Source organism: Schistocerca cancellata, chromosome 3 (assembly GCF_023864275.1).
Source record: "Schistocerca cancellata isolate TAMUIC-IGC-003103 chromosome 3, iqSchCanc2.1, whole genome shotgun sequence".
NCBI lineage: Eukaryota > Metazoa > Arthropoda > Insecta > Orthoptera > Acrididae > Schistocerca > Schistocerca cancellata.
In genome coordinates, this window is record NC_064628.1 from 629,190,555 (window position 1) to 629,214,217 (window position 23,663).

At 43.7% G+C, this 23,663-nt stretch overlaps 1 protein-coding gene and 1 non-coding gene across 3 annotated transcripts in view; both read left to right on the forward strand.

The window, feature by feature from the left end:
• LOC126175555 (slit homolog 2 protein) overlaps positions 1-23,663 on the forward strand; it is a 632,187-nt gene that overhangs the window by 180,185 nt on the left and 428,339 nt on the right. For both annotated transcript variants that reach the window (XM_049922402.1, XM_049922404.1), the window contains one exon: positions 10,322-10,544. In XM_049922402.1, the coding sequence (XP_049778359.1) occupies positions 10,322-10,544 (223 nt within the window). The remainder of the gene's footprint in view (positions 1-10,321; positions 10,545-23,663) is intronic.
• Trnat-ugu (transfer RNA threonine (anticodon UGU)) lies at positions 21,631-21,705 on the forward strand. Its single transcript has one exon. It is a non-coding gene; the product is annotated as a tRNA-Thr (tRNA).

Genomic DNA, 23,663 nt, shown 5'->3' on the forward strand with positions numbered 1-23,663 from the left:
GTCTTACTATTAACCTGAAGGGTCAAACAATTGTATAAGCACGGTACTGGTTTCACAAAGTACACCCCACGTGGGCTGAACATAAAGAAAAGTTGCTGTATTGAAAAATATTGTCAAAACGAGACGTTATAATCTCACACACATTCGCATTTAAGATTGATGAACTTAGTTAGAGTTACTGATCAACACGTGGTTCCACTTTACTCACAAAGTAGTGACAAAGCAACTACCGGAATATATTCTGAACTTCACACTCGAATTACACTGCGTTGCAATTTAAGATAACATTAGATATTTTAGAGCTAAACATGAAATAAAGGTGATTAAATTTTCAGTTAGGCTGATCTTAAGAAATCCATTGTCCTACGGACTTAGCCGGAGATCTTACCACTTCAGACGCTCGCCGCGGACAGACTGACGTGGTCCCTTCCTGAGGGTGGCTCACAAATACAAACGGAAGTGGCCAGAGAGGCAGCTTCCTATACCAACATGACAAAGGACGGACAGGACCATACTAAGGATAGAAACCTCTTTGCTTTTAGAAAGCGTAGCTATCTATTCCGACGTTGGTCCTACTGTTCTCTAGCAGACAGGCTTGTCTGCTACCATCCAGCATGCAACTAGAAATACATTTGCTCATTCATCCTCTCATACAGAATGGAAGGGGATGACAGTATCTTATCATACACAGTATATAAAAGAAAGCGGATGTAGATTCCGTATGAGGCTGTGTGACATGAATTACATATAAACTGTGTTTTAAAGTGTAGTAGTGTGACAGATCGTTCTTGTTTATGTGTAAAAGTAACACGTTTCACTGCTCTGCCTCCTCCCAGATAGTCAGAAACGCCACAGTAAATTTAGAAGAGGAATTTATGCCGTAAATGACAACAGATTTAAGAAATTAACATGAAAGGAATCCAGCAGAGACCTTTCAACCCATTCTGCACTTCGTCGTTTTATGGTAGGTTCGCACCCATAACACAAAGTCGTCCCCCATTATGATTTTTCCTAGAAAATTATGTCCGCTTTTCTTCTTTCAGTCAGGTCGCAGTAGCCGTCCGACACGTCGCTGTTTTTGGTGTGGGGTCAAGGTGTGAGGACAAATTTGCACACACTCTCTTCTTCAAAATATTATGGAGAATATCTTGAAGACTAGATTTGAAGATATTGCTCAATTGGGCTTTATGGCACAACTTTGACACACTTCCGCCGCTCATCCACTACTTACCATTGCCTGCACACGCAACTGACTCGTCGAATGCACATCTGTTGTTTACAGTTGTTAGTTCAAGCTGCAGCCGTAATTTTTGCGCAGACGCCACCTATATGCAAGAGAAAAAATTAGTCTCGGAACTTTTTGCGACGGACGGTGTAAAATGACGAACATGGAAAAATACCACTCCTAATACACCTCTTGCATGGTAAGAACAAACGTTTCTTTTGGGTAATAATTAAAATGGGTTACTCTAATGTAGTGAGTAGAGAAATTATTTGTGACGTCACATAACATGAAAATTACCAACAAGTAATTGACATCAGTAATCAAATACACTACTGGCCATTAAAATTGCTACTCCCAGTAGAAATGCAATTGATAAACGGGTATTCATTGGACAAATGTATTATACTAGAACTGACATGTGATTACATTTTCACGCAATTTGGGTGCATAGATCCTGAGAAATCAGTACCCAGAACAACCACCTCTGGCCATAATAACGGCCTTGATACGCCTGGGCATTGAGTCAAACAGAGCTTGGATGGCGTGTACATGTATAGCTACCCATGCAGCTTCAACACGATACCACAGTTCATCAAGAGTAGTGACTGGAGTATTGTGACGAAGCAGTTGCTCTGCCACCATTGGCTGACCAGAAGTATTCAGTTGGTGAGAGAACTGGAGAATGTGCTGGCCAGGGCAGCAGTCGAACATTTTATGTATCCAGAAAGTCCCGTACAGGACCTGCAACATGCGGTCGTGCATTATCCTGCTGAAATGTAGGGTTTCGAAGGGATCCAATGAATGGTAGAGCCACGGGTCGTAACACATCTGAAATGTAACGTCCACTGTTCAAAGTGCCGTCAATGCGAACAACAGGCGACCGAGACGTGTAACCAATGGCACCCCGTACCATCACGCCGGGTGATACGCCAGTATGGCGATGACGAATACACGCTTCCAACGTGCGTTCACCGTGATGTCACCAAACACGGATGCGACCATCATGATTCTGTAAACAGAACCTGGATTCATCCGAAAAAATGACGTTTTGCCATTTGTGCACCCAGGTTCGTCGTTGTGTACACCAACGCAGGCGCTCCTGTCTGTGATGCAGCGTCAAGGGTAACCGCAGCCACGGTCTTCGAGCTGATAGTCCATGCTGCTGCAAACGTCGTCCAACTGTTCGTGCAGATGGTTGTTGTCTTGCAAACGTCCCCATCTGTTGACTCAGGGATCGAGACGTGGCTGCACAATCCGTTACAGCCATGCGGATAAGACGCCTGTCATGTCGACTGCAAGTGATACGAGGCCGTTGGGATCCAGCACGGTGTTCCGTATTACCCTCCTGAGCCCACCGATTCCATGTTCTGCCAACAGTCAGTGGATCTCGACCAACGCGAGCAGCAATGTCGCGATACGATTTACCGCAATCGCGATAGGCTACAATCCGATCTCTATCAAAGTTGTAAACGTGATGGTACGCATTTCTCCTCCTTACACGAGGCATCACAACAACGTTTCACCAGGCAACGCCGGTCAACTGCTGTTTGTCTATGAGAAATCGGTTGGAAACCTTCCTCATGTCAGCACGTTGTAGGCGTTGCCACCGGCGCCTAACTTGTGTGAATGCTCCGAAAAGCTAATCATTTGCATACCACAGCATCTTCTTCCTGTCGGTTAAATTTCGCGTCTGTAGCACGTCATGTTCGTGGTGTAGCTATTTTAGTGGCTAGTAGTGTAAAATCAAACACAAAAGGTTATGAGATTAAGGAGGTGATGTACTAATGGAAGAGATTTCTCCTATGGTTGAAACATGAAAAAAAGTGTTTATTTCAGTGCTGTCTACACAAACCGAAACAAAATTACAAATCTAAAGGCTGATTTGACTGGGCGTGGATACTGTTTTGATGTTGACGAACGAGTCATAGTCAATGTTGACTGATGGCCAACGGTAAATAGAAACATATAAATGACTGCAGGTTTGTGAGTAACGTCGATAAGGTGATAGCTGCATGGCCTGGGTCTGCAACGACTAAAATAATTAGAAGTCGATTGCAAAAAATAATATATATTGCACTTAACTGGTTTTACAGGATTCTTCTTGGCTGCATACATATAAACAGATAGCTATTGAGGCCTCACTTAGGCCATATGTTACTAAGCGCCTTGTTTATAGGTTGCTTTCTATCAGGTGAAGGCTATGCTTGACGTCCCGAGCAAGAGTGGGCGAGAGCTCGCTAGAAAGTTGATACAAGCAGCGGAGTGGCGCTAGCGGCGCTTGCGGCGACTCGCGGGTCCAACGATACTAATACGGACCGGGGTCGATAAATGCAACCCCTAACAAGTGTGGTAGCGAACGTTAATACCACAGATACGACTCAGTTATTAAGGGGTAGATGGGAGGGACAGATCATCTCACCATTACTCGTGATCATTAGTCGCGTAGAGCTGTCGGCGGCAGGCGCTGCGTCGGTACGTGCGTCGCCTAGGAGATGCGCGGCGCGAATCGGCTGCCCTCATCAGCAATCGCGGCTTAGTGGCGACGCCGAGGTACGATCTTCGTGTTGTATGATCGTTGTGGGCAGCGTCGCCAAAGCTGCTATATCGCGGTGTCGGGAGGCGGATGTTGGCGATGCAAGGAAGAGCCTACATGTCCTCTTGCTTCCACCCTGTCTCACCGACTGACTGTAGCTCTCTACTCGACATCCATTTCTCAGCTCAATAGCTCCTCGAAATTGTCTCCTCTCTTATCATTGGCGGACTCAATTTCCAATGCCGCCCAGCAACTGATCCTCGTTTCATGACCACGCCTCTCCGTGCAGGGTGGAAATTTCCTGTCTAACGTGGGCTGGTGTGTGACCTGGAAACTGGCTCTTTGCCGGCCGGAGTTGGCCGAGCGGTTCTAGGCGCTACAGCCTGGAACCACGCGACCGCTATGGTCGCAGATTCGGATCCTGCCTCGGGCATGGATGTGTGTGATGTCCTTAGGTTAGTTAGGTTTAAGTAGTTCTAAGTTCTAGTGGACTGATGACCTCAGCAGTTAAGTCCCACAGTGCTCAGAGCTATTTGAACCATTTGAACTGGCTGTTTCTCAATGAGTTCACCATCGTTGGTTGCAGGTTCTGCCAATATTTATCTGCCTTCCGAAGTAGTTCTGAAATCAGCTACACAACACTTCTTTGCAACCGCCCTCACTGCGTGAGGCCTGGACAGATTCATGTCCTTGCTTCATCTCAGAGTCTTCCGCCGTCCGTGATTTATACAGAATGTGCTTGCTGTCCATAAAACAACGTTTTAAGAAGGCTATCTTCTTTCACATACTTCCATGTGCAAATTCTTCGCGCTTCTTGAATGATCTTCCCAGTGCCTGTGGGGTGCTGGAATTGTCGACACGTTCTCGGTTTCTAAGGCAGGTTAAACGACTGTCGCCAGACCAGAAGAATTCACGTGCTTTCACATGTGCGTTCTTGACGTTCCATCCTAATGGCTGCAGGGGTTAATTAGTTTTCTACCAGGCTCCTCACAGCGTGTCCATCCTTATGCTAGTTGACGTCGTCCACCCGGCTACCCCCTGCGTGGTTGTATGTTAGCTACAGTTCCCGCTTCTCTGACGCTCGCTGCGTAGCATGCGGCCGACTTTCTCATGGGCCACTGGCGGTATGAGTTGGTGGCCCCTGGCGGAATTATCACACTACAGTACGCTTAACCTTTCAAGAATTTCTGCTCTACACTAACGGCATTTGTTTTACAAAGTATTTAAGAACTTTCCTTGTTCACACCAGAAATCTAAACCATTGTTGCCGTCTATACTATGTATTTGCACTGTTGTTGTTGTTATGGTCTTCAGTCCTAAGACTGGTTTGATGCACCTCTCCATGCTGCTCTATCCTGTGCAAGCTTCTTCATCTCCCAGTACCTACTGAAGCCTACATCCTTCTGAATCTGCTTAGTGTATTCATCTCTTGCTCCCCCTCTACGATTTTTACCCTCCACGCTGCCCTCCAATGCTAAATTTGTGATCCCTTGATGCCTTAGAACATGTCCTGCCAACCGGTCCCTTCGTTTTGTCAAGTTGTGCCACAAACCCGTCTTCTCCTCAATACTTCATCATTAGTAATGTGATCTACCGATCTAATCTTCAGCATTCTTCTGTAGCACCACATTTCGATAGCTTCTAGTCTCTTCTTGTCCAAACTATTTATCGTCCATGTTTCACTTCCATACATGGCTACACTCCATACAAATACTTTCAGAAACGACTTCCTGACACTTAAATCAATACTCGATGTTAACAAATGTCTCTTCTTCAGAAACGCTTTCCTTGCCTTTTCCAGTCTACATTTTATATCCTCTCTACTTCGACCATCATCAGTTATTTTGCTCCCCAAATAGCAAAACTCCTTTACTACTTGAAGTGCCTCATTTCCTACTCTAATTCCCTCCCCATCACTCGACTTAATTCGACTACATTCCATTATCCTCGTTTTGCTTTTGTTGATGTTCATCTTATACCCTTCTTTCAAGACACTGTCCATTCCGTTCAACTGCTCTTCCAAGTCCTTTTCTGTCTCTGACAGAGTTACAATGTCATCGGCGAACCTCAAAGTTTTTATTTTTTCTCCATGGATTTTAATACCTACTTCGAACTTTTGTTTCGTTTCTTTTACTGCTTGCTCAATATACAGATTGAATAGCATCGGGGAGAGGCTACAACCCTGTCTCACTCCCTTCCCAACCACTGCTTCCCTTTCATGTGCCTCGACTCTTATAACTGCCATCTGGTTTCTGTACAAATTGTAAATAGTCTTTCGCTCCCTGTATTTTACCCCTGCCACCTTCAGAATTTGAAAGAGAGTATTCCAGTCAACACTGTCAAAAGCTAAGTCTAAAAATGCTAGAAACGTAGGTTTGCCTTTCCTTAATGTTTCTTATAAGATAATTCGTAGGGTCAGTATTGCCTCACGTGTTCCAACATTTCTACGGAATCCAAACTGATCTTCCCCGAGGTCGACTTTTACGTTTTTCCATTCGTCTGTAAAGAATTCTCGTTAGTATTTTGCTACTATGACTTATTAAGCTGCACTATGAAGTGTTTAAAATACTTTTTGTAAGTAAGTTAACGATTTACAAAACTTAAAGAAGTCAATTTCTCACATGCTGAAGCTTCTTTGCTGCAGCACAGACCGCCATTTATAATCACTAGCGTACTTACGTTGCACAAACTGTAATTAACTGTGTATTTGGCAAACTTAGTTTCATATGTATCATATTTCGGTGCACCATGAGCAGGTAAGTCACTTAAATGTATTATGCGGGCATTTTCATTTTTTTTCGAGAATGAAACGAAGTGTTGTTAACAAGTATAGTTTATTCCTTTCTTATAGAACAGACAAACATGTGTGTGTGTCTGTGTGGGTGCGTGTATGTGTTTGGTATGAAAAGAGGCAAAATGTAGAGACCGAGCACTGTACAAAGGAAATGTACCGCTTCCTATTCATAGGAACCATTCTCAGTTTACACCTAAAGTAAGTTACGAGGCAGTTTCACGTGCGCGTGCGCACGCACGCATACACACACACACACACACACACACACAAACACACACACACACACACACACACACGAGTTTTATCAGTACTAAAAGAAATGAACGAATTGTTGATATTAGCTACGTATTGTTGTACTCAAAAATGGTAAACCTCTCATACTATATTTTCAATTTGTTTTGCACCATCAAAATATAGCGCATATGAAATTATATTTACGAAATGCACATTTAATCGCAGCGTATGCAGTGTAGGTTGTGATTAGAAATGGATGTCTGTAGTTTCGGCAAAGAAGTTTGAGCGATGTGAGACGATACCTTCTGTAAGAGTTGTCATTCCTCAAATTATTTGTACCAAAATCTTTAATCACTGTGCGGTGCTAAGCCCATTCCTATAGAATGTTTTCAGCAGTAAACGTACTCGAATATGGTCTAAAATACGTCCTTTTAGTCAGGGAGATTTTTGAAATGAGATGCGTAATATAGTATGAGATTCAGTATTACCCCAATACTTCACAATATAAAATTAAATTTTGTTCTTACTACAACGTTTTTGAAGTTTCCTTACCCCGCGAGGACCATGAATAGAAATATTTTCCCATGTCGATAGTTCAAATGGCTCTAAGCACTATGGGACCTAACATCTGAGGTCATCAGTCCCCTAGAACTTAGAACTACTTAATCCTAACTAACCGAGAGACATCACACACATACATGCCCGAGGCAGGATTCGAACTGCGACCGTAGCAGTCGGGCGGTTCCAGACTGAAGCGCCTAGAACCGCTCGGCCACACCGGCCGGCTGTTGATCGTTGTTGTTGTTTTCTGTCTGATGTTACCGGATTGTATATTCACTGGACAAACCATAACTCATTGGTGATAGACCTACTAGGAGGATCTCTGACCTACGCGGTACGTCAGTTTCATTGTAGGACAGTCGCATACCTCTAGTCTTCGGCGAAACACTCTGTGAACACAGTAGAGACCAATGAGAGTAACTACGCAGCACACCGCAGTTAAGGGATCACTTTCTCGAAACGCCCTAATTATCTCCCACTGCGACCAATAAGTTTAAAACATGACTCAAACGTGTCTACAACCTTCCTCCGTAATGGTGCATAAGCTTGGCATTCCATGTGAACTGTAAGTTTAGTTAAACGCCATAATGCTTAGTTACACTAACACATTTGAAATTATGCTGAAATATTAAGTGCTATGTTCATGCCAATTCAAATGCAACATTTGGTCTGTTCTTGTATATAGGTAACAGACAAAAAGAACATAACAAACGAATAAATGTCACATTAGCACCAAATTTCACCACAATTTTACTCACAGCCACAGTGGACGTGTCACCCAATGGGAAGGTCGTCACTCCCCCTTTTACCAACATTTTACTCCCTTTTCTGACGCCTGTGCGATGAGGTCAGAGCCCCGACGCGCGACGTTAATATCACACAGCTAAAGGATCACTTCCCCGAAACGCCATAATTGTCACCCATTGCGACCAAGAAGTTTAAAATCTGGCTCAAATGTGTCTACAACCTTCCTCTGTAACGGTGCAAAAGCTTGGCGCGCTGCTACCATTTCTTACGGGTGGCCGAGGTAAACATTTCTGACACACTGCCGATATCAGATTCGAGAAGAAAAGGCCTCAAGAAGTGGAATAAAGGGCGTCAATGAAACAACCTACTTTCTTGGGGCTTTGATTCACACACATTTTGGAGTCTAAAACGACAATTCGCATTACAGCGAACAGGACGACGACGTTCTTGATAAACAGTGCTGACAACCCCTGGACGGCTCAACCCTTCTCTAAGAACATCGTGCGAAAGCAACCCCACTGAACGTGTTCAGACCCTTTGGTGTGCAGTGCGACTGCAGATTTTATTCTCGTGTACAGCGTAGAGCGACTAGGGGTCCGCTCAAAACCAGTCGACGAAATCTGAACGTGATCCGAAGTAGCAAAGGGTGATTATGATTTTCAGTCCTCGTGTTTCGAGGTAACGTGATCACGGAGGCGTGCGACACTGACACATGGGTGAATAAACCGGCAAAGAGTACCTGCAAGAGCACCATTTCGGCAAAACCGTTGGTACCACTGCCCCACCTTTGTCGAGAACTTTAAAAATGTACCTAGGCTACGCTGCTGTTCGTGGACCTGCTAGTAGACATGTGGGCGTCGGGCAGAATTGTCACGACATTTGGTGCCGGTGTGACGTCATTAACCCATCTTACACCTTTCCTGAGGCTCGGTTTTCACGTGAGTCGACATCTTGCTATTCGAAACGACGTCGAGCTTAAAGGAGACGTCGCAGGAGACCAAGGTTTTGCACTATTAAAGGAAAGTTGTAGGCACCTTTGAGTTAAATTTTAAGCTCTTTAATCACGATGCGAGACAATTACATCGTTAATTATTGTGTTGTGCAGTATATTTTTTCAGAATTAACGGAATTGCTAGTGGTCGCATGATCGATACTACGTCATTACTTGACTCAATAAATGATGCACTTTTATACTGAATGACATCAGGAGCATCATGAGAAGATGTCACAATGAATTTGTGAAGGGTGATCTCGAGCTCTACCAACAAACTTTTGGAGATCGCACGGGGATATTTTCTCTGAGTATTTTGGTATAAAGTATCTATGTATCCGGTGGTTCGTTACAGATTAATAATTTAATTATGATTTATTTTTCTTCTTACCCCAGTTACCTCTCTATTCGTGATAATAAATCTACTACAGTGAAACATCCTGTAATAACACGCAAAATGCTGGTTAACGCATAAACCTTCGTACGAAACACATGCAGTTTTATCACAGTTTGTTCCAACTCTGCGATTGCGTTTTGCGAATCCATTCTAGAGGTGCTTATTCGCCAGCTCTTCGTCAGTAAACCTCTCCACATTGCTATGTATAACCTTTAACGCACAACTAATACAATCGAAAATCAAATCCGAAACATACTGCAAGCACTACGGAATGCAAGCTTGGTTATTACTGTTCTCAACAGCAAGTGCTCTGAGTAAGCAAAAAAAGTTTGTTTCCCAGCAAGACACACAGTTCATACTGTCGCATTTTAAACAGTTGTACAGATACTTGTATTAAAACATAAATACAAATCAAACGAAGGCCGTCCGGAGTGGCCGTGCGGTTCTAGGCGCTACAGTCTGGAGCCGAGCGACCGCTCCGGTCGCAGGTTCGAATCCTGCCTCGGGCATGGATGTGTGTGATGTCCTTAAGTTAGTTAGGTTTAAGTAGTTCTAAGTTCTAGGCGACTGATGACCTCAGATGTTAAGTCGCATAGTGCTCAGAGCCATTTTGAACCAATCAAACGAAATTCATTCACCCTATAACAAGACCCCCGGTCTGTTACAGAAAAATACTCGGAATTCATCTATGAACAACCACCGAAATTCTGTCGTTGGAGTGCTGGTCCGCCTTGCATACCAAGGCGAAATAGTAATACAATGTTTCGAGTCACCCTCTGCACTCGTCTCGTTTCGCTCTTTCCACGTGCCTCACCCACACGCTGCTTTGTGATTTGCAGGCAAGGGGCTGACGCAGCTGGACCTGTCGCAGAACCACCTGAGCCTCATCCCATCGGCTGCTTTCCACAACCTGCACCACCTCATCCTGCTCAACCTCAACCACAACCGCATCAGCGCGCTGCGGGCGCGGGCGTTCGAAGGCCTGGACACCCTGGAGATCCTCACGCTGTACGAGAACAAGCTGCACGCCGTCGACCCGGAAGCGTTCAAAGGCCTCGAGAAGTGAGTACCTCCTTTCTGTTCTGCTACAGCTATCAACAAATTCTTCGTGAGGTTTCAGGATCATCCTAATAATACATGAAAATCTGGCATTCTACAGTCTTTGGAACACTTTTCTCGTGAACAATGGTATCAAATGACGTCGCATTGCACATCACTGAATTTCACGTAAAATTACAATGTATGTTCCAAAGATTAATGAAATTTACTTGTTTCCTTGTATAGAAACGTCCTAGTGATGTGCCTTTGGCAAAACTGTATCCATCATAAGCCCCTGAATAGCTTCACTGTTTCACCGCTGTTGGTGGTGATATATGCAATGTGTGATTTGCGGAAGCAACGATCCAACGTAAAATTTTTGCATGAAAGTCTCACGAAAATGTTTAGACTAACATAAGATGATGATGTTCTACGTCGAATGCAGTGTTACCAACGTCACTTCTGATCCCAAAGTGGTCGTCAGTCAATAAATGAACAAAACTTTCGACCAGGAAGGCCTTCGGCCTAAAGTAGTGACGCTGCGTGCGGGAGATCAAAGACCTGGTACACGCCCAGTGTTGTCTAATTGCCAGATAACTTGCAAGAACAGATATAATTGATTATGCATCTTCATCTTTGCAACGCAATGACTGCAAAATTAAGTTTCTGGTGTTCAGCCGCTTAAATTCCACGCCTTCTTCTAACATTTCGGCCGTATACCGATCGGGCCATCTTCAGGGCGAGCCGAAAGATAGCACTCGCTCCGCCCTTTTAAACCCACAGAGAGCGTCTCTGCGCATTGGGCCACAAATACACATGCACCAAAGGCGTTGATCGGCATCGTGCATCGACTGCGTAGCCACAGTTTCAGTACATGCATATATCCATACACAATTGTATTGGTGACCAGTTCTGAGCTATTTTTAACATTTCAAGCGTCTAAATCACTGAGAAGTTAGTTTAAAATCAGTTATGGAATTTGTACCGAACATACAGCATCTACAGACAAACTTTCGCATTTTGAATAAAAACCACTGAAGCATTAAAGGTACGACCATTTAGTAATTGAAATTGCATCATCATGTGCAAATCTTAATAAAAAGAAGAAAGAAACCTTAAACATAATTACGCAACGACCGTATCACAGTGATTAAAAGTGTCCGCAAGACTGAATACTTACATTACAGTTGTCAAGCCACTTTTACAATCCGATTCCGAATCTTCCTTTAAAATGTGGGAAAGTCCCAAAAAGCGATACTAACGGGGGGATGGGGAGGGGGATGCATGACGAGTATAGAGTAAACGCTAAACAGTACCTCAGCTCTAGCCGCGACGAAACGGAACGCTGCAACTGCCAACTGCCATACAAAGAACTGACAGGATATCAAAACATAGGCTCCAAAGGAATTGGCGAATGTGCCTGAATAATGTGATTGCTCTTGAATAACTTCAAATTCACTGTAAGGAAAAGGTTGAGAAATATGGGTACAAAAATAAACATTTTAATAGAGACAGCAAATGTCAAGTGAATAGCAGACATATGGATAAAAGCCTAGCACCTGTTGCGGGCCATTTATGAATATAACATTTGGAATTTTAAAAAATCTTAAATTCTTACAATTAAAAAAAAAATAAAAAAAGGAGAATGACCCCAGTAAAGGCACCAAAGAGGAGAAGGTTAAGGGAAGAGGCTGAATGAAACGAGCTATTCGTTTACGTAGTCAAAGTTAGCCAAAATGGTCTTATGACCTAATTAAGTTCGGAAATTGTTTGGTTTGAAAGTTTTCTTAACGCACGAAAAGCTCTTCCAGGACATTAAGAACCTTACACTATCGTTCTGTGTGCGAAATTGTAAGACGTAATACCAGAAACTGAGTGTCCCGTTCCGGATAAATGTGAAATCAAGGAAGAATTGGAACCAGAACCAGAAATACGTTTCTTAAACCTAACTTCTCGCAGGTTCGAATCCTGCCTCGGGCATAAATGTGTGTGATGTCCTTAGGTTAGTTAGGTTTAAGTAGTTCTAAGTTCTAGGGGACTGATGACCTCAGAAGTTAAGTCCCATAGTGCTTAGAGCCATTTGAACCATTTTTTAAACCTAACTTCAAAGGACCTTCCACTTTGGTTTACATACTTGGACTGGAATTCTTTACAGGTAAAGTTATAAACACCTGAAGAGTCAGGTGGATCCTTTTCGTACTCTCTCTGTGTTTAAGCATAGGCCCATTACTCCTAGGAATGAAATATGCCGCGACCATATCTTTTGTATATTTGAAACCTTCCATAGCACGAAATCTAATGATAAGAATTGACCCTAAGGTCATTCCGCTGCACGAGGAGTAATGTAGATGAATAATATCCATTTGACCCTGGTTCGGAGCAGTCCTACGGCTGTTTCCTTTTACTTTTTGTAAAAAGACCTTTATTAATACCCGGGACAAACCAGCGTGGTGCCCATTAAACGTGCTGTGAACTGGATGACCCTATATTCGCGTTTATAAGCCACTAAAGATTATGGGGTATTACGTTATCTATAAAGCACTGACTGGAAAGCTCCATTTTTTATGCTGTAGAAGATAGGAGAAAGAACTGTGAATGGCCAAATCCCTGATTCTTGGTTTCCTATAAACGCCATACTGAAAGGAATTTCCTGAATTAATGACCAATATCTCTAAAAATGGTAAAACCCCATTTACTCTATGTTTGACTGTGAGTTGTATGTGCTCATTGAAACCATTAAGACCGTGTAGAATATCGTCAGAACATTTATACATTAGAAAGATGTCATCTACATACCGTGACCATGGCAGCAGCTTACTGTAGTGCACAGGTATGTCACTGGAAATCTGATGTTCTAAATCAGTTATAAAAATGTTTGCGAAACGGAACGACAAAGTGGAAACCATAGCCAGGTCATGGTTTTGAACGTAGACGTCATCACCATAGTTGAACTAGTTGATATTTAAAACTAAATGCAGAAGCTTCAAGATATCCTTCATCTTCTGTAACGGCCTAGCACTATAATGCCTAAGACTGTCCCTAACAATATTTTCAGCCCTATCTGTGAGGATACTGGAATATATGCTTTTGGCATCTAGTGGGACCATGGATGAACCTGAGGGGACACTTAGATCAGAAAGTTTGCTGACTAATTCCTCTCTGTTCCTTATGATGCTACTTGATCGAGAGACACTATGAACTGACACTAATAACAGCGTGTGTTGCTGGCCAAGAGAAAGGATACAAGATAAAAGCGCGAGAGTAGGAGAGTTCACGTACCTCTTCCAGTTAACTCCTGAACTGTCTTTTTTTGCCTACGTTCTTGCTTGTAGCTTAGGCGGAGGCCTGTTTTGCAGCCGTGAATAACAGCGCAGTAGTATGACCCTGTCACCACGTAACGTTACTGTAGGCGGATGTTACTGTATTCACGTTGTCCATCCGGTGTGACACACTTGTAGCTTCCTGAAGCTGCTAGATTATCCGCTATTGTACTACCCATGTCGTGATAATGGCTTCAAAGCCAGCGAGGATCGTTAGTTTAGCGTGTCACAACACATTACGAGAGCACAACATAATTCTAAAACGTGGCGAAACCATTCCATCTCGGAGCATTATTTTTAATGTGTACGGCACTGAATTTTCGTTACAATGTATGGTCTTCCTTTTATTCACTTTATATATAGATAGCTAGTACCAGAACAAACTGCAGCAGGAACGTTACGATTAATATTACCTAAGCCTGCATTTGAATATTATAAACCGCATTTCTAGATAACTACCAACAAATCACAAAAGAAAAGCATTTTACGGGTTTATCGTGCCGTCGATAACGAGGTCTTTAGAAATAGAGCAGTCAAGGAGAGGGGAAGAAATCAACTGTGTCCCATTCAATAAACCATCCAGGTATTTCCCTCCAGCGGTTCAGAGATGTAGAGGATAATCTTAATCTGGATGGTCAGATAAGATTTGAATCCCATTCCTCCTAAATGCGAGTCCAATACGGTAACTCACCCTGTCAATAAATCGAAGTCAGCTGTTTGCTTCACCTGCAATTAAGAATACGTCACTGTTGATATCAGTAAGCATTGCCACTTACACTACTTCCAGGTATTTGCGTTAAATGATACTCATAAGGACCCGTTAATCCTGTTGTGAAATTGTGTCACGTATTTATGAGATATGAAATGCAGAACTTCCTTTGCAATAACTTGTTATTTTGCATACTACGAATGATAATAGCTATAATTTATATCAAATAACTGTTTATCAGAAGGAACAGCATCATCTGAATAAGTTAATAGACACGTAAAGAGAGTGACTAAAATCTCCGTAGGTATCCTCCGCCATGCGCTGTTTAAGGGCTTACACAGTATGTACAATATGTGTGTGTGTTACTTGCTTATATTAAGTTCTGGGTAGCAATCTGTATTCACAAGTACACTGACGAACCAAAACAATATGACCGTGTCTTTAATTGCCTATTGGTCCACCTTTGGGATTCGATGCAGGAGAGGTACTATGTAGCAGGGATTCGGCAAGTCGTTGGTAGATTTCTAAAGGTATATGGTACCAGATGTCTATGCACAGGTCACGCAATTCCCGTAAATTACGGGCCGTTAGTTTGCGGGCTTTCAGGGCGCCCCATAACGTCCCGTTTGTATTCCATTGGACTCACATCAGCAAATCTGGTTACCGAGATACTCATGTGACTTCACCATCCTGCCCTCAAACCATTGTAACAGGGATTTGGCCTTATGACATACGTTGTTACCCTGCTGAATGTTGTCATCGCTGTAGGGGTCCGCAGCTCGTGGTCTTGTTGCTAGCGTTGCTGCCTCTGGATCACGGGGTCCTGCATTCGATTCCCGATTGGGTTGGGGATTTTCACTGCCCGGGAACTGGGTGTTTGTGTTGTCCTCATATTTATTCATCATTCGTTACTGTGTCTAGGCTGGACTGTGTACAACAATTGGGCTGTGTAAAATTGGGACTTTGTATGGGCATTGAAGACCGCGTAGTTGAGCGCCCCACAAACCAAACATCATCAACATTGCATGAATGGATGCACGTGGTCAACAATACAGTCCACGTAGGTTACAGCTATCATGGTACCTAGGGACTACCATCAGAGGTCCCATAGAAACCTAGGTGATAGCCCCTCACAGCATAATACTGGCCCCATTGACCAGTGTCCATTGTGCGGTGGAACTTTCGAGTAGCTGTTCGTCTGTATGATGGTGTGTTCGGACACAACCATCGACCTGCGGGTAAGAAGTAAACGAGTTATGCAATAAGTGGACACATTTTAACTATTTCATGGTCCAATCTCGATGATACCGTGCCCACTGCGATCATAATTGACGATGTCGTTGGGTTGGAATGGGGATACCTACAAGTTATGTGCTACAGAGCCTCGGTATGCTTCGAAACACTTGTTCCTGCAGCAGCAGTGTCCTCTTAATTTGCCACAGTAGCTGCCTGAGATGCTTCGAGGGAGCGAATAAGCCTCTGTGATGAGGCGTGGACGTCACCTTATCTTCGCGTTGGTTTCACCGTCCTTCATCAACTTTCCGTAGATGCTCGAGACAGTAAGAAGCGAAAAGCCGACCAGATGCGCCCCTTCCGAGATGTTTGTTATCTGGAACTGAGCCATAACAATCTAGCCTTTCTGAAAGTCGTTTATGCCAGTGGGTTTCCCCATTTGCGACCCGTGTCGTCTCTGCTCCGCTTGTATACCTTCGTCATCGCGTCACGTGACTGCAACTCCACCAGGCGGCATTCAATCTCGCGGCGAGCAGTGGTCATAAAGTTTTTGCGTTGCCCGTGTATTCATTTTGCCAATTATCTATTAGAAACGAAAAGAAAAAATGAACTATGTTTGCAGTGTACAGTTTCTGTATACTATGCGCAGCTTCTTCGCTTCTCTACAACGCGATTTTGTAAACATCTGTATGGAAAGGCCTCTTCATTGCTATATTGACAGGTATTGTTTTCGCCTACAACCGTTTGCGTTTCGCAGAAGTGTCTTAGCAATGAAGAATAAATGTATTGAAACTTCATGCATGATGCGGCATTTTTTCACGCATCTCCTGCGCTATGGGTCATACAATGACATAATTTGCAGGTTCATTCAGTGGCATATGCGGATATTGTCTGCAAAATGTCCGTGAAACGAGCATGTGAGCACTGTGATAGGAAAGACGAATGCTCGACTTCGGTTCATTGGGAGAATTTTAGGAAACTGTGGTTCATCTGTAAAGGAGACTGCATACATTACTTTAGTGCGACCTATTCTTGAGTACATCTCGTGTGCCTGGGATCCGCATCAGATCGGATTAAAGGAAGACATCGAAGTAATTCAGAGGCGGGCTGCTAGATTCATTAAAGGTACGTTCGAACAATGCGCAAGTGTTACGGAGATGTTTCGGGAACTCAAACGGGAATCATTGGAGGGAAGGCGACGTTCTATTCGAGGAACACTATTGAGAAAATTTAGAGAACCGGCATTTGAAGCTGGTTGCATAACGATTCTACTGCCACAAACATACATATCGCTTAGGGACCACGAAGACACGAGAAATTAGGATTCATACGGAGACATATAGATAGTCGTTTTTGACTCGCTTTCCTTGCGAGTGAAACAGGAAAGAGCACGACTAGTAATTGTGAACGGTACCCTCCGCCATGCACCGTTCGGTGACTTGCGTAGTATGTATGCAGATGTAGAACTGTCGAATTTTGCTGTAGCGTGACTTACCAGTTTCACATCTCAGAGCCCGTACTCTGAGCAGCTCGCATTTACCTGGTTGTTCGCGCATCTTGGATGCGGAGTTCATTTGATTATCTCTATTGTTTATTTGAAAATGCGAATTGTACCGACGAGGAAATCTGATTTGTTCTTCTTTCAGTCCTCCTAACGATGTCAATCATTTTCCAATGTCAGTAACTTCAGTATTTCTTATCAGCTTTCTGGGTTTTTGTTTTCCAGGAGTCATATTCTAATAAGATTGATTTTGAATTTCAGTAAACGATTAGTGTTTTAATATCGACTTCCATTTATGAGCTCTAATTCCTATAACTTGTTCCAACCTTATTTACCAATATAAACGGGAACACACTGAAGTGTTGTTTCTATGCAATGGTGTTTCCGTTGAGCACATTGGCCAAATTATTAATGGAATGTTGCGTAACATGCAATGCTGTTTATTGTCCTGAAGGTTGGATAGCGCTAACAGGTTTTTATTTCAGAGGTCAGACCATTACTAATGCTGATTAGGTTCGATGTTAGATTATTTGGGGTCTTATCAAGAAGTTCAAGAAGTCATGGCAATAAACATAGAATTAAACCAGAGACGCGTTACCAGAATCGTAACAGCTCGGTGTAGCCCATACGAACGCGCAACAGAAATATTCGTGGATCTGTAATGGAAGTCCTTAAAAGAAAGACGACGAAGTCCCTTCGAAAACATATTGAGTAAGTTTATAAAATCTTTATTCGAAGTAGGTTCTACGACAGTTATGCTGCTATGATCTTACATCTCGCGTAGGGACCATGAGGAAAAGATAAAAGGGATTAGGGCGCTTACAGAGGCATATAGATATTTTCGCCTTGCTGAATACGAGAATCGCATAGGACAGAAAATCGATAATATTTATGACATGTACCCTCCGCCAGGCACCGCACAGTGGCTTATGGAGTGTATGTATAGACGTAGATGTGGATGACGTCGGGAGATCCATAAAGCTGTTAGTGGAGGAAACTATTGTGTGACGTAGCGCTTCCAGAATACTTGAAGACTTGATAAAGATCGACAGCTGGTTAGATATTAGAAGCGGAGCGAGGATGAGTCCAACGTTGCGGGTTGCATACTCCCAAATCAAGGCGACCTTGGTGCGACATCGGTGCTAAATGGCTTCGTTCTCTCCTGCTGCAATTGCGCGAGTAGGACTAGTCATAGAACTGCGGCGTTGAAGTCGCTTCATACTTGTCGATTCGTTCACCCTTACTGAAGCATGCACGAGTGTGACGTATTGTTAGTATAGAAGATGAGTACATGATCGTACTGCTGTAAAGAAGCAATGACCAGGTAAAATGACCGATTGTTCGAATCAGATGGCCTTTAACGAAGCTCTGTTTTGTAAGGCTGTGGAGGGTGTAAGACAATGATTAATTAATGCAAAGTACACAATTGCAAATGTGTTTCATAACAGGAGGAGTGATATCTGTAATGTGTCTCATCCACCATTCATACGAAAAACATAGATTTCATCCAGTTAATCAAAATGGCTGTATTCTTGTTTATTCCACGTCGTCCCTGAGAAAACGCATACGCTGCATAAAACGAAAACTGGGCACTGAGAAATATCACTGTTATATTCCTGAGACAGAAAAGTGCTCTATTTCTATATTATTTGGCAGTGGCAGATTGCGTTTATGTGCTAACAGCAAATTGCGTACTTATAATTAATTTTTGGATTTTATATTAATAATTAATTACCATCTAGAGATTGAACTTCATCCTGATGTCTGGTACTGTCGTTACAGACTCGGTAACGCCCAGAAAGAATGTATACATTAACGTCATTGCTAAACATGCTGTCAATAGATATCAAATATTGAGATAAATTTACAGCAGCCTTCGAAAATATTTTATGTGTATAAATGTGTGTACAAACAGAACAATATTCACTGCTAAGCGATCAGTCGTTATGTTGTTATACAAGGTGTGGCAATCAAAAGTGGCCCGAAGAACAGAGCTCCAGGACACAAAGAAACACAGCAGAGGTGAGGAAATACAGTAATAACCTGACTATAGTAGACGTTGGAAGTGACAACCATTCATCTCTTGGCACTCTTGGCCCCTGCTCAGCAAGTTGTTAAAGGCGGATCGAAGCTGGATGCTGGAATTGCTGCCATCTCATCCGAAACGTTCTGCTGCAGTTTTTGAAGACTATGAGGGTTGTTGCGATACACCTTAGACTGAGGGCTCCCCACACAAATTAATCGCATGTTGACAGTCAGATGACCTGGGTGGCCAGCTAGGGCTGTGACCAGACTTATCTCTGCCAACAACTCTGTCAGGCGTGAAGACTGTGTAAATGTGCTCCAAAGTTCGGTCGGCTGTATGAGCAGTTGCTTCCAAAATGATGCCAATGTAATGCGGACGGGACCAATAATGCGGCATGCAGACACTGCACACCAAATCCCAACCTTCTGATCATGCAATGGTGTTTCGTGGAAGTGATGCGGATTCTCCACTGCCCAGAACCTGTGATTCTGTGAGATGACATAACCATAGAAGTGAAACCAGGCTTCATCAGACATAAAGAACAGATCTGTGTCCAAGCCATTCATTGCAATCTCTGTGAGCAGCCGCTCACAAAACTGGAAACGCTGAGGAGCACCTGCTGGTTTTAATGCATGAAAAACAAGACATTCATTAGGGATGCATGTGCAGGTCGGTGTGGAGTATTCGTCCGCATCATCGACGTGATATTGCAGTCTCGTGTGACAGCATCGATTTGACTCGGTATCACTCTGAATCATTTCTGAAAAACTGCAGCCGCATTTTCTGGTGTGCGGGCAGGTTTAGACGTTTCGGGATGTTTTTTGACTTGTTCAGAAGGGATCCTGTCGCCATTTTCAGAATAAGTTCAAAAATGGCTCTGAGCACTATGGGACTTAACTGCTACTGTCATCAGTCCCCTAGAATTAGAACTACTTAAACCTAACTAACCTAAGGACAGCACACAACACCCAGCCATCACGAGGCAGAGAAAATCCCTGACCCCGCCGGGAATCGAACCCGGGAACCCGGGCGTGGGAAGCGAGAACGCTACCGCACGACCACGAGATGCGGGCTCAGAATAAGTGTTTAATAGCCAATCTTTTCTGTCACTTTGACACGACAAAATTTCTCAGTAAACAACTGAGTACACAGTTTCCACGAGCACGTTTTCACGTAAATTTCCACAACAAACACCCGCTGCTCCACTGAGAGTACCATCGTACCCTTTGCACTGCTCCATTCACACTACATTGCCCACAGTATGCTCTGAACCAGTGTGGATTCTGTGGCGGACGTCCAATGGTAACCATTCGTCGGGGCCTTTTTTATTTGCCAAGCCCTGTTAACATGCTTCTGGCATTTAGGCAGGCCAGACATTTTGTGACATTTCAACTTGCCCCTGTGAATGGCTATATTGCCGAGATCACGATTGGGTGAGATAAATGGTTAGTAATTTAAAGTTTAATGGCGGAAGTTTCTTCAAAAGCGGATGCGTATGTAGCGGGAGAGTCGCGAGTCCACGGTTACGGTTGCGAACTCATGTGCTCGCTCCCTTTCTGAGCGAGTCATTGGCGAGTGGTCTGCGGTGGAGGCTCACGAATCGACTCTGTGGGCACACAGAGACGGCGAGTTCGAACATGACGTCCCAGGACGCGCTGGCGAGTGTACGGAGCTCATTTCTGATCTCTACAGTTGGTGTAGGTACTGAATTAACCCCAAACATGTAGAAATGTAAGGTACTACGAAACTTTCCGTAGAATATATGAAAATGGTATCTGTTCTGCCACTACAGGGATTTAACCCTTGCACGCTCCCCGTGAGATCTACATTCCCGACTTAATGTCCACATACTACATTCATGTATGAAGATGATATCTGTTATTTCTGACATGTCCGAAAGAACAGATACCACCGGTGACCATGCAGCTCTCTTTGAATGAAATGATAAGTAAATCAAGACCCTAAACTGTCAACAGGCGTTGATATACATCAACAAAGACAGTTGAAAATGTCTGCCCCGACCGGGAGTCGAACCCGGCATCTCTGGCTTACATGGCAGACGCTCTATCCATCTGAGCCACCGAAGGCACAGAACAGATACCATCTTCATATAGTTAAGGCTAACCGGCCATTGACCTCCTTCTGTGCGGATGCACACGCATTGCCCGAACTCTTACGGGACTCGGTAAGGTTGTCTGCCGCGAGTAATGAGTGTAACGGGTAGGGGCACTACGAATGTAGTGTGCGGACATTAAGTCGGGAATGTGGGTCTCACGGGGAGCGTGCAAGGAACAAATACCTACTGTCGCACTATCCTCTGTGCCCTCGGTGGCTCAGATGGCTAGAGCGTCTGCCATGTAAGCAGGAGATCCCGGGTTCGAGTCTCGGTCGGGGCACACATTTTCAGCTGTCCCCGTTATGTATATCAACGCTTGTCGACAGTTTACGGTCTTGATTTAATTATCATTTCATTTCTTGGAATGTCACATTATTGTCTGGTTACACGATTAGCCGTCAACAAGTAACCCCTACCCACGACAGTCACGTAATCACAATATTATTGAGCGTTTGTAGTCTACTTTGGAGAGAAGTTTTCGTGATCGCTATTAGCATCCATCATCGGTGCCTGAATTTGCCAGTCTTTTGTAACAATTGTGTAGGATCTCTGTTTATCTATTGTAAGACGACCGAAAGCTGTTTTGAATGCCAACGGTTTTCCTACACCGTATTTGACTTGGCAGTGTGTCTTGTTTCCGGCCTCTCCACATTTTTGTCCACCCCCTGCAGATGTAGGAAAGGAACGGTTAAGGAAATCCCCCCTTAATCCTTTAAGATGAAGCCATTATTTTCCTACTTCCTAGCACCGTGCTCCATTTAAGTGCAATTCTTTTGCTATTGCGACGTCGACTAACGAGGAAACTCACGCTTTTCGTCGGATGAACTTGCCAAACGCTGTCGCCGGTGAGGTTGTTACGTCGCCACTCCTGTCCCTCTTGCGCGGAAATAATTTCATTCCGACCTTATCGTGAAATCGATGCCCGTACCCTCATCGGAGCAAACAAATTGAGATTTTCCCCCGCCCAGAACGAATCATTCGCCAAAGACGGCGGCGCTACAGCATCTCATCGCTTCTCCATTACTGGTCTCTTCTAAATAATTGCTTCATCTGGGAAGAGGCGCGCCCCGAGAGGTGGCAGGCGGTGTTGTCCCCGGTGTCGCTTTCAGCCCTGCTGATGATCGCTTCCTGCCGTCTCAGGAAACTGCAGGTGGAAGAGGCAAGGAATGACAGCACCCCTGGATATAGAGAGTTATCAGTTTCTTTTACCTACCACACGCAAATAAACGATAACCACAGAGATCTCGTGAGAGAGAGAAATAAAATGTCAGCTTCCTTTAAGAAACGAAGAAGCAACCACTGGCTGCGGTGGCCGAGCGGTTCTAGGAGCTTCAGTCCGGAACCGCGTAACCGCTGCGGTCGCAGGTTCGAATCCTGCCTCGGGCACGGATGTGTGTGATGTTCTTAGGTTAGTTAGGTTTAAGTAGTTCCAAGTTCTAGGGGACTGATGACCTCAGATATTAAGTCCCATAGTGCTCAGAGCCATTTTTGAAGAAGCCACCAGTCACTAATTACACTTGTGCTATGTCTTACGTTGTGCTCTTTGTAGCTAGTCGGTACATCAGATCTCTTTTTCACTAAAGTCTATTGACTGAAAAAGAGTACCGATTACCAGCAAACTGTTTTACTTAAGACGCTCCTGTGTTGCAGTTTTCTGATAAATTTTTCATGTACTTGCGGCATACCTTCCAACATTATCTGAACAGATATTGTTATACAAATATATGTATTCAATAGGTAAGACCAAACTTTTTTCATACGAACTAGTTTTGGTAGTTGATACGGTACAGTGGTCCAGTAAAAATCTTGAACGATACAGTGGGCGGAGAACTGAGTATGAATAACCTCGAAGTCATAGGTTTTAAGAAACCTTCCGACTCAATTTGCGAAGTGACTGTCCCTGAAAAATAAGACATCGTCCCAGCTTGTTTTAATAAACTGAAGAATCAGTGTTGCACCTTCCATTGTTAAGACGGTGGGAAATTCGGAACTGAGAGCAATCTCTTAAGGAGACATCATGTCATCACAGATTAAGTGACTCTTCGTTCTGATGGCAAGCTACACTACTTAGTAACTGGATGTCTAGATCTGAGGGTGACCTGTAAGAAAGTGTGAAAGAGGTTACTCTTAGAAAAGGTACCACGTGAGTCAGATGGTGCCTTTCTTCATTATACTTGACTAATGCCAACCATCATAATCGTCAGAGGTAAACATGGTAAATTAACTTTTTTTAGAGGG